This window comes from Magnolia sinica, chromosome 12, assembly GCF_029962835.1.
Source record: "Magnolia sinica isolate HGM2019 chromosome 12, MsV1, whole genome shotgun sequence".
Lineage (NCBI taxonomy): Eukaryota > Viridiplantae > Streptophyta > Magnoliopsida > Magnoliales > Magnoliaceae > Magnolia > Magnolia sinica.
In genome coordinates this window covers 71,763,904-71,775,568 of record NC_080584.1, presented here as the reverse complement: position 1 = coordinate 71,775,568, position 11,665 = coordinate 71,763,904, and the positions used below count along the sequence as shown (strand labels likewise).

General features: G+C 42.3%; 1 protein-coding gene across 1 annotated transcript; it reads left to right on the top strand.

The window, feature by feature from the left end:
• The first annotated feature begins 7,014 nt into the window (after positions 1-7,014).
• On the top strand, positions 7,015-10,398 carry LOC131221660 (meiotic coiled-coil protein 2-like). The gene is made up of 4 exons (XM_058216957.1): positions 7,015-7,759; positions 8,830-8,987; positions 9,783-9,858; positions 10,094-10,398. The coding sequence occupies exons 2-4, from the start codon at positions 8,845-8,847 to the stop codon at positions 10,268-10,270; spliced, it is 396 nt and encodes a 131-aa protein (XP_058072940.1). The 5' UTR covers positions 7,015-7,759; positions 8,830-8,844; the 3' UTR covers positions 10,271-10,398.
• The last annotated feature ends 1,267 nt before the right edge of the window (positions 10,399-11,665 follow it).

Genomic DNA, 11,665 nt, shown 5'->3' with positions numbered 1-11,665 from the left:
GAGCTACTTCTCAGGGGCGGCCCGCCGTGGTTTGTGGTGTGGCCCACTAAGTGTCTAACTCAGTGAGGCCCACTGAGGTGTGCCTCTAATTCTTGATTTCATGGCAGGAATCTCCCTTTATAGAGCCCACCTACAGCGTGAGAAACATCCATCCCTCAGCTAGGGATTCAGCAAAAGAATCTGTGGCCCACCTAACGATGAGAGGATCTGCCTAATCATTGGGCCACATCCTGAAGGCAAATGTCGACAGCTTGGATGTCTCCACAAGTAGATGTTCGTGATGGGCTCTAAAGGGTGTCCGACATGGGGATGAAATGGGGTTTAAATGGTTACCTGAGGGGATGGTTTGGGCCTCCGTCCAGTTCCTGGACCTGGATGGATGAACGGCTGCAAGGAGGCCCAGTAACGTTGCTCTAAAGATCCCACGGTCGATCTCGAGTCGACCCGGTCTGGCTAGCTGGGTACGTCAATGGAGATCTAGCCGTGAATCACCACTTGCTTCTCGAGGTGGGACTATGATCGAGTCAGCCCTCTCCTAATGACTCAACGAACTCAGCTGGGTGTCTAAGTCGCTTCTGTGACTCGACGGGGCCCACAGAAACTCGGTGACTCACTCACAACTCTCTCTCTCTCTCTCTCTCTCTCTCTCTCTCTCTTGTGTGAATCCTAAGGTGAGCTAACAACTCTTATAGCCAAGGGAGCTAGCTTGCACGATTCAACCAACGGCTGAGATGAAAACGGCCCTTACCACGGCCATCCTCGAAAAACCAGCATGCATGGGGTCCATCCGACCCTGGGGATGGATGTAAGACCCGTGTCCTAATCCGTACTGTTCCGTTAGCTTCCGCGGTCCTTCCGGTCAAATTTCGGCAACCTTTGCACCGTATTCGGTGTTTACGCACTATCCTAAGCCAGGTCCCGCGCACCGACGTCGGCTTGGTCCGAAAGTTATATCATAGCGACCGCGTCGTCGCCACGGTTCCAACGCCGTGACTTGCGCACCGAACCGATACCCAGGCAAGAAGATGCCGATCAGCGTTTATTCCGAAGAAACACCACGCGTTGCGGATTTCGAGGGAATCTCTACAATTAGTCCCATCAATCAACCATTAAAGCATCCCATACCTTAAGTACAACAACCCATTTCCATATTTTTCAAAAGTCTACCCTCTTTCCACCTCACCACTCCTCTTTTTCCCATTTTCAACATCAACCATACCCCCTTTTACAATTTTTTCAACCCAAACCATCCCCCATCACTCCATCACCCATCTCTCTTTCTCTCTCTCTCCCTTACAAGTCTCTCTCTCATTTCAAACTCTCCCATAGCAAGTCCCATACGTATGAGTTCCCCATGGTGAGAAAATGGCATTTGTGAGGCCCCCTTTCCTACCCCTTCATCTCTCATCTCAACCATCCATTTCTCATCTTTCTCCATCAAAGAGAAGCACAAGGAGCTAAGGAAGCCAAAGGAGCAAGAAGATCAAGTGGTGGGTGCCTTGATAGGGTAGATTTTCATATTTTTAAGATGGGCCAAGTGAGGCCAACCGATCAATGGTTCGGATCTCACTTTGGACCCTAAGATGTGGCCAATGGCCCACTTGGATTATCATGATCGTTCCATGATGGGGCCATTCTCCATGGACCCCATCATGATGTTTATTTCCTGGCATGTTTTGGGTCATCTAGACCGTCTAATTTAGTGGAGAAGGGATCTCCACCGTTGGATTTAACTTTAATGGACCCACATGTAAGGGGACCCACTTGATGTATGATTTAGTGCAAGGGAGGGCCCATAGTGCCGGGGTCCCTCCATCACACGGTCTCACTCTCTATCTCTCTCCCTTTTATTTTATTTATTTTATTTTATTTGTTAATGAGGTTATGTGGGCCGCTTGAATGGACCCCACCATGTAGTATGTATTTTATTTAAGTGGGGCCCACCTTATATGTGTACTACCCACACCATTCATCAGTGGTGGCCCACCTGAGCAGGCCACCTTGTATGGCAGACCGTCCAGCGTCTCTGGACGCTGGACGTTTAATTGGGAAAACACAAATGCTAGCTTGGTTCAAGGCTTTGGGTGGCCCACTCATGTAGGCCCCACCTTGATGTATGTATTAAATCCATGCCGTTCATTCCTTTCCCAAGATGGTTTTAGGCGTTGAGCCAGAAGATGAGACCCAGGCGGGCCATGACACGGCAAACAGTGGGCATACCATTGAAACATCCTCTATCACTTCTATACACTGAAACAGGCCCAATATTGGGCTTGTTTTGACTGTCATGAGGCATGGAGAGTCATTGGACGGAGCAGATCTGCAAGAGGTGGACCCCACCTGCAAAATCCTTGAGAAATCAAGAATAAAAAAAAAAATAGCACACAGCAGCTGCTGCTGCTGTGTCAGGCGGCAGCAGGCGCTGCCTGCGCCAGCGTGGCCCCACCTTGATGTTTATAAACCATCTAAACCGTTCATAGGGTGGGCCACCCCCTGACATGGGCCCACCCCAAAAATCAGCTTAATCCAAGACTCAGGTGGCCCACACCGTAGGAAACAGTGGGAATGAGCCCCTACCTTTGAAACCCTTTTCGGGCCCACATAAGCTTTGGATCAGGGTGAAATTTGTTTTCACCCTTCATCTGGGCCCATGGGACCTCATCAACGGGTTGGATGAAATATAAACATTATGGTGGACGTGGAGCCCACTGTGATGATTGTGTGGGCCCACTGTGATGATGGCGTGGAGCCCACTGTGATGCGTGCGTGTGTGTGTGTGTATATATATATATATATATATATATATATATATATAATATTATATTTCATGTAATATTATATGTATTATGCATATGTATATTATATACTATATTATATATATATATATATATATATATATATATATATATTTTACTTACTTATGTTGAGGCCCATGATTGAGGCCCACTTTGATATATAGGTAAGGCCCACCTCAGTTGCTTGTGGCCCATGAATGAGGCCCACTTTGATGTATATGTAAGGTCCATGGGTTGAGGCCCATTTAATGTATTAGGAGCCCATGGGTCGAGGCCCATTAAGTTGTAATGGGGCTAATGGGTTGAGGCCCATTTGATGCACGTATGGGGCCCAACTGGCGAGGCCCATTTGATACATATAAGGCCCATAAGATTAGGCCCATTTGATGCACTCTAAGGCCCACGGGTTATAGCCCATTGCAATGAACATAAGGCCCATTGGTGCGGCCCATTGATATGACCCACTTAATGAATATAAGGCCCATGTGATTTGGCCCATTTGATGTATTTAAAGCCCAATGGGATGTACCTAAGGTTCATTGCAATGTGTAGTCCCAACATGATTTATGTAATGATGTTTACGTCAGGGCTATGCCTTGGGAGCAATGGTGGTTTGACGTCCACATTGCAGGTATAGTGTGGTTAAATGTCCGCATTATGACTTTCCCTAAGGCCCATTGTTAGGCTCGTGTGTCTGATGTGTAGGCCGTCTAGGCTCATCTTTGTTATGATTATCATCCATCCTATATAACATGTTTAGTTCCATGATTCATGATCATATGCATCATACGTATGCTTGATATGAGAAATGACTGATCATAGCATATGCCTTCGGGCAGATTGTCTAGGGGCCCCGTACAGGGGTGTTGCCCTACATGAGCGCACGATACACGCAGGATTGCTGCATGACTGGATAGTGTGATTCATGCATTCGCATTGAGTGATATGGTTACTGTACGCCCTAGCGACATCAGGGTCGTAGCCTCCACAGACGTATCGTGGTTGGCAGGATTGGATACCGGAAATACTGTTCTACATGGGGTGCGATAGATATCCCTGGGTGAAAGTCCCTAAACCCTTATGGTACCAGGAGGTTGCTCCAACGTCTAGACCGAGTGGATGCATGAGCGCTGAGTGCCGATTACCAGACGGTTGCGCTTTCCACTGTGTCGTGGTCGGTTGGAAGGGGGTGCGGCCTTACCCGCCCGAGAGTAGGGGGCAATGCTAGGCTGAGTCTGACCAGCTCGAGGAATGGGTCCGCTATTGACGAGCCGAGCCCGATATTGGCAGGCGGATAGTGAGGTCTTTTCCACTCACCTTATTGCGCGCGATGGGGCGGCAATCTGGCTTGGAGTGTACTAGACCCCGGTGATATTCCAGATTTGAGCCATATTGACATGTGGACTTAGATGAGGATTTGTATGCTTGACTTGCATTTCGCATTGCATGGCCTTGGTATGGCCAACATCATTCCTTGCACCGCATGGCCTTGGTACGGCTAATGGGATTCTTAGCATTCATCAGCATGTTCCGCATTACTCTGATACTGCATAACTACATTATCACCTTGAGCATACACCTTCACCACCCTCTAAGCTTTCTATAAGCTTATGCACGACCGTTGCGTGCAGGTGATGTTGGATCGCAGCAGCGCTGAGGCTTGGACGCGTGGCTGATCTTTTGGAGCTCTTTTTTTGTCTATCATCATTGTATTTCCCTTATGCTCATTGTACTTGTAAAGTTTTTTATTATAGTGAAAATGTGATGGAGTTTTTAGTTGTTGTTTGTGGGTTATGCCTTTGGTTATGCTTATTACGAATCAAACTGATGTACAAAATCCTCCTTGTAGCATCCCATGATTGGAACCTGGCGAATGGGCGCTGGGAGTCGAGAATGGGGTTCTACGGAGGCTGTCAGCGCCGGATTCGGCGATCGGGAATTTTGTGAACCCGGTTTCCGAGTTTGGGGCGTGACAATGGATTCCCGCTGAGATGGCCCACTAAAAAAGCACACTTTAGTCCATTATGGAGCCCATCTCATCAAAGTGGGTTGGATGTTCCAACGGAGAAGATGGGAGGGCCGTTAATGGCCAACCTCCATCCACGATATTTCACTAAGATCTGGTTCATTTGAACAGACCAGATAGAGCTTCTGATTATCGTGGGTCCTACTTTTTGGGTCATTCATGCGCATTTCGGATTTTCTCACGAGATAATCCATATCTCACAACTATCTCGCAAGACGAAATGTTTCTTGCTTCCAGCTCGAGTCACCCTAGAGGGAATGGCTGGGATCGATCCACGTGACCCAGGGAGGGGTCTGGATTGTGCCAGGACTCGTTTCCCGAAAGGGAAATGTTCCCATTCACTTTTCTTGGTGCAGGCAGATGCCTAGCCATTTTTGGCAATAGGAGAGAGACCGCGATTTGAAAGGGGTGAACGAACGGTTGAGATGGACGATTCGGACGATCGTCGATCGACCACATGGCAATGGGTTAGCCCACCATCTTCGGACTTAGCCAAACATGTGGCTTTGATCAGTGTCATCCCGAATCTGTACGTCGCTGCATGGGTCCAGATAGACCACTAAGGTTTGGTCATCCGGGGCCCCCACGTCCGATGGACGGTTTGGATCGGCCGAATAATGGCCGAGGTGGGCCACCATGGGATCGGACGTCCCACCGTTTAAAAATGTATACTGGCAGGAGTTTTTTTTTTCCACTTTTTCATGTAAGGCTCAGGTCAGCACTGGTCAAACCAGCTTGCATTTTCCCATGCACGAAAGTGCACTCGCACCCTATGTGGGGTCCACCATGATGTTTGTGATAAATCCACTCCATCCATTCTTCTTGGAAGCTTCAATCAGGGCCCCTAACAAAGTATGAGGTGGATGTGAGGCCCATGTGGGCCGTATTACACATCTACTACCCAAAAAACGAGAAAAGGCTACGGACTATGAGTGGAGGTAAACCATAGCTATGTGGCTACTTCAATGTATATATATTTTATCTAAGCCATCCATCCATTTTAAATGATCAATTTTGGACATGATCCCAAAAAAGGAAGCAAATCAAAGCTCAGGTGGACCACACCGTAGGAAATAGTGGAGATTTTAGTACCTACCGTTGATTTAGTGTGGTCCACTTAGCCCTTCGATCTGCTGTATTTTTTAGATATTGCCCTAAAGCTAACTTTCAAAATGAATGTATGAAGTTGATAAACCACATACATCACGGTGGGCCCCACAGAGCCTCTTACATGACCGTCCATCGTATATAGCTCCGTGTGGGGGTAATACGCAATCTGCACCCAAAAAAGGAGCCTGCGGGAGTTTTTTTATTCTCCCGGGCTCAAGGGTTTCACTATCTCCCTTTCTTGTGGCTGTCATGGCCAACCTGCTTTCTCTCCCATCTCTGTTTCCCTCTCTCTCTCTTTGTCTGCATTTTATCATCCGATCGGCTATTTCTAGATCTTTGCAATCTCACTAATCTCTAAATGCTTAAGGTTGGGATGGATGGGTAAGGTTCCAGTTGATGAAATTCCAACATCTCTTGAGGAGAAGGTTGCAGGGCGACGCCTTCAGATTTTATAAGGAACACAGGTCGAGTTTTAGTTTTCTCTTTGATTCATTTGATGGTGTTTTTTTTCCCTTGATTAGATTTGGGGTTTTTTAGGAAGACGTTCACGAATTGCATCTTGGATCCGTTAATGAGCTTTTTAGTTTCCTTATTGCATCTTGGATGAGAAAATATGATCTCCAGGACAAAGATGTTGGGATTTCTGAAAGTGTCTTATTAGGGTCATTGAACCCTAATAAGATGTTGGGATTTGTCCATGTCGAACACACTAGATAAGTGTTGGTCAACCTATGCCATCTTATTGCATCGTTTCATACAGGGTTAGATGGTAAAGTGGTGATATGGGATTTGTTTCAACACTTCAGGTTGGTTCATTGATAACCATAGAATATACTGTATTGTTTAGTATTACATAGGTACTATTTTGTTTTTTCCATTGTTTTATTGAATACTGTAAATGATAGATTCTATCCAGGAGTTTGTTCTTTTGAACCATTCTCTTTCTACAATTTTGATGTCAGGGGTTCTTTGGAAAGGTATTTAATGTTTCTAGTCCTCGTTTACTTTTTACTGTTTTCTTTTAACCAAGGAGAAAATGGTAGCTTCTTTCCTTGATTTCATGTTAACAGCCGTGCACAGTTCTATTAGGGCTTGTCTGGATCCTTGCACTGTTTATATCTTGATTGGCTAATCCAGGCATTTGTTTTGAATCATTTACAGTAGGCTTCCAATGGGATTGATGAGCCCTCCACCCATCATCCTTCCTCTTTTATGTGGAGTAGTAAACACATTATTATTAAAATATGTTCATCTTTGGTGTAGCCAAACATCAAGAGGCTTTCTCAACCCATTTTCAACAAACTTCAAATGAGGATGGCATATGTAAACTATGAACTACTACTTACTATGGTATTGCCAATGGCAAGATTGAATCCCTTACAATATGTTTCCTTGTATGGTGACTCTCTACCATGGCCAATTCAATGGGCATAGGTGAAGGTTGTGGTTTTATCATGGTTGATTTTAAAGTTACAACCAATCCGCAGGTTAAAGGAGCCTCAAGTTGCTCAAGACCCAATTGTAGTAGATGAGTGTCACGAATTTGAGAAAATACTAGGCCTTCAAGACCATTATACCAATAATTTAAACTATTGAACATGATCGGGTTGACTTTGGTTTGGACCCATCAAATTTTTTTTTTAACGAAAAGTAAAGCGAGCATATTCTGTTCTACAAGTGACTGTTATTGACATTTCCTTTCCATAATGAATGACTGCCTCATTTTTCCCCAGTAGGTTAATAATGCTCTCTGTGTATATGTAGGGATGGTGTGACCAAAGGCCAATTTTACTAGGTCTTACTGTATGAACTAGATGCAATCCAGAAGGTGACATCTTCAATTTTAAAAGAGTTCTATCTTTCTCTGTTTTTGTTTGTTATATAATATCAACTTACCTTACCTTTCCTAATGTTTGATCTTTCCAAGCATGCACATCACTCGAGCCAAATTACCAGCCTCCACCAACATTTTTTGTTGTCCAAAAATGACAAAAAGTTGAGATATATTTCCTGGTAAGATGGTGATTAATAAGCTAAATATCATACATGCCCCAATTTTGAGAGATTATTGTAGGTGTTTGGTAACTCACAATTATACAAGTGCTAGTAATTTTCATAGACGAAACAAGTAATTAGTTTAATTGATACCTTAAATTCAATTGCTGGAAACCTCTCTTTAACTCACAGGAACTGCAGTGGACTTCTATTTGTGCAGCCATGTGGGCATTTAGGTAAATTTGATCCTGTCTCTACTTTAGTCAGTTGATTTTTAAAGTTGAACCTGTTTTTTATTGATGGTATTTTGGTGAATGTGTTGCTGTACTGAAGGCCACCTGTGTTGTTTAAGATATGTGCTCCCCCATCCCTGACTTGAAATCCAGATCTAGTATATTGAACACTAACAATCAGGCTAAAAACCAAACTTGTGACGTTGTTAGAAATATTTTAAAATGAAGTGCTCATGAGATGTAACAAATCCTTGTTGTACTTTAGTAACATAGCTTCATTCATGGATCACTTGGCTCTTGGATTTTATACATATGAATTCATTCCCCCCAATTAGAGAAAGCAACCTAAATAGGTAGGTAGTGTGAGGTACATGAGCATTTTCAAGAAAGAAAACTAGCTGCACCTTTCTCTGTAGCAACTACACTACACATCTCCCGAAAATGTCTCAACCCATCTCTTTCCTGTATTCCACTCATACTCAGACCCTGCTCTTCTCTCTTCTTCTCCGTATAAACCAAACACTCACATTGCTCTACTCAACCTTTGGTTTAGTTTAAAACTTGTGGTCCAATCATCATAATTATGCTGTTTAATATCTTAGATTTCTGAAGTTCGGAGAATTCTTCTAAATATGGGGTTTTTTTTTTTTGGGGGGGGGGGGGTTTGCAGTTGGAGCTGAAGTAGATGATGATAGGATTAAGTTGTGGCTTCTGGTGGTGGTGGCTTCAAAATCGAAGAGGCCATACTTTGAAGTGCAGCCATTGTGTTCCATCAACTTTCCCGGAAAGCATTCCCCTACCATGTGTCATTTACTGCCATGGAAATAGGTTGGTTTGATAACTGTGGTGGTTGATTTTTTCCAAGAGGTTGTCATTGTTTACTTATCCACAATAAGTTCTGGGTATTTTTGGTATACTTCTTTGATTTCGCTCTTTATATAAGCAACCTTCTAAATTGTACTTTTGTCATTTCTGAGTTACATTTTCATTACAAGGGAACATTTCAGTAAAATGGCAAATCTTGTTTATTTCTTTTTCCTTAAATAATGCAGTGGCTATAGAGCAGATGCAAATGTTGCAGCTGCAATCCTACTTCCTTCTAATATTACTGTATTTACTCTTGAAATTTTCCTTTTTTTTCCTTTTTTTTCTTGAATTTTTTTCTTTTCTGTTTTGCAATTAGTAATAAATTGATTGAAGATCGGATACTTCACCATTTCCTTCGTTTCATTAGTTAGATTTCAATTGAGAAGGAAAACATCTATGTTGGTGCCTGTCAGATTTAACATTGTTGTTGGTTCGATTCCTCCTGCTTTGAGTAATTCCTCCTGCAGGTAAGCTTGCAACAGTAATGTGTTTATAACTGCAGGTATTTGTGTGGCCTTTTGGATTATTAATAAAATTTCATCATTTAAAAAAATGACACAACTCTGTAAATATCTAGGATGATTATAGCTGCAATGAGGATATTCAGATAGATTAGTGGCAAGATGAGGAGTTTGTTCCTTGTAGGATTTTACAGTTGTGTAAAACTTCTAAGCAGTACTCTGCTCATATGGATGTGGCTACCATATGCTAGTTGTTGTCTTTTATGCTGCTTTTGATTCTTGATTCACTTTGTAGTTATTCTGCTTTTGTAGTTGTCCCACATGCTCCAACATTGATGACTGATGTGTTTGGCAATTATGTTATTCAGAAGGTATGTTTTTTCTGGAAAAACAATCATTGGTTTCCTTCCATTCTTTTTCTTCTTTTATTTTCCTCGTAAAGATACCTTCCATTCTTTTTCCCCTATCCATCTGCCCTCCTTTATCATTTTTTTTAAAGGCTGTGGGCTGGTGATCTGGTAGTCTCTATATTCATTCTCATGTTGGTCGTATGAACTCTGTTCGCCTATGATATAAAAATGCTCAATTAATTGTTTGTCTTTGCAGTTTTTTGAGCATGGAAGCCTTGAGCAGAGAAAAGAACTAGCAAATCAGCTTGCTAGCCGCATTCTACCTTTGAGCCTTCATATGTATGGGTGCCTGATAATTCAAAAGGTATTATTACGGGTCATTTGTTGGGTGGGGCTTGGCATGTACTGTTTTTTTCTTTATACAGACAAATAGTTCTTGGCAGCCAGCTTTTGGACTATGCTATATACTACTCCTCAACATTGATCAATGCACACACTGTATACTAGACAACTCAATATTTATGAGAATACCAACGGCTAATCCGGATTCAATTTGATCAATATACACACTTTTTATTGCTGCCTTGCTGGTTGTATAATAGGTAATTTGCGATATGGATGCATATTTCTAACATGTCTGGATCTTTTTCTTGGAAGTGGATTAGAATGGTGCATAGGTAGCAGTCCTAAATGTTTTTTTTGTTTATAGTTTGAATTTTGTTTTTTGTCTAACTAGTTAGCAATCAAAGGCCTCAAATGTATTTTTTTAATAACTTGTTAGGCCTCAAATGGTTTTTATTATATCTATTTCATCACTATAGCCTTGTCCCAGCTATTAGGGACAGCTCGGGCAGGATTCCATGAAAATCTATTTGTTGATCAAATTCCATTGCTGAATACATTGGATAGTTTGTTGTTCTCTTAACATTAGCCCACTTCTGATTTTTTTTTTCTATCTGAGAATGATTTAGTATTGCACATCAGCTCAACAAATGTTTGCTGAATGTAAGGTGCTCATTTCCATGGGTCACCAGGCTGATGTATAAAATTCTGAACCAAACCAAATGTGGGCCTTGCCCCAAAAGTTCCAGCCTCTTGGATGATCTTGAGCCCTTGAATTGAGGCAGAACTATGATCACACGCATGTTGGTCCCTATGCTAATTGAGTGGCTGAGATCGTGGAAAATTTACAATTTTTGGCCATGTCTCACATATAGCTTGGTAAAAGCCTAGTAAAAAAAGTGAAAATTAAGAAAACTCAATAGTGAGAAGAAAGCTAGGATTTGGTTTGTGTTTTTCAAATAAACAATCTACTACTAGCTTCCATCATCTACTATTGGCTTCCATCATGGGCACATGTTTCCCAAAGAGCCAAATCGTCCATTTATAAATGAACATTGCCTGTATCTGTTTTATCTGTTCTTAATATATGCTTATGTGATCAGATTGGTTTATTGCACATGTATGTGCACTTAGCAAAGCTCTGTTCTAGATGTAAAGTTTTTCCTTCAAATTGGAAGGAGGCTTCTAAGAATATCATTATCTTTTCTTTTTCTTTTGCTCTATTCTTGACATGTACCGTTGTTTGTTCAAATTGGAAAGGAGGTTTCTAAGTTCTTTCGTTTCTTTCTTTTCTTTTTCTTTTGATAGGCTTATCTGTTGATGACAATTCGCAAGGAGTAGAACGGCTATATGGAGCTCTTTCTACCCATATGTGGTCAGGGGTAATTTGCAAGGAGTAGAGATAAACTTTTCTTTGTTTCTATCTTACCTTTTGTTTTTATTTCTTTCTCTCTGGGTTTTTTATTTTTATTTTTATTTTTATTTG

Bases quoted from the DNA above. Each gene is read 5' to 3' on its own strand.
- LOC131221660 (XM_058216957.1), top strand. From the start codon at position 8,845: ATGATGATAGGATTAAGTTGTGGCTTCTGGTGGTGGTGGCTTCAAAAT. The intron at 8,988-9,782 runs GTTGGTTTGATA...TTCACTTTGTAG, and splicing joins ATTTACTGCCATGGAAATAG to TTATTCTGCTTTTGTAGTTG. The intron at 9,859-10,093 runs GTATGTTTTTTC...TTGTCTTTGCAG, and splicing joins GCAATTATGTTATTCAGAAG to TTTTTTGAGCATGGAAGCCT.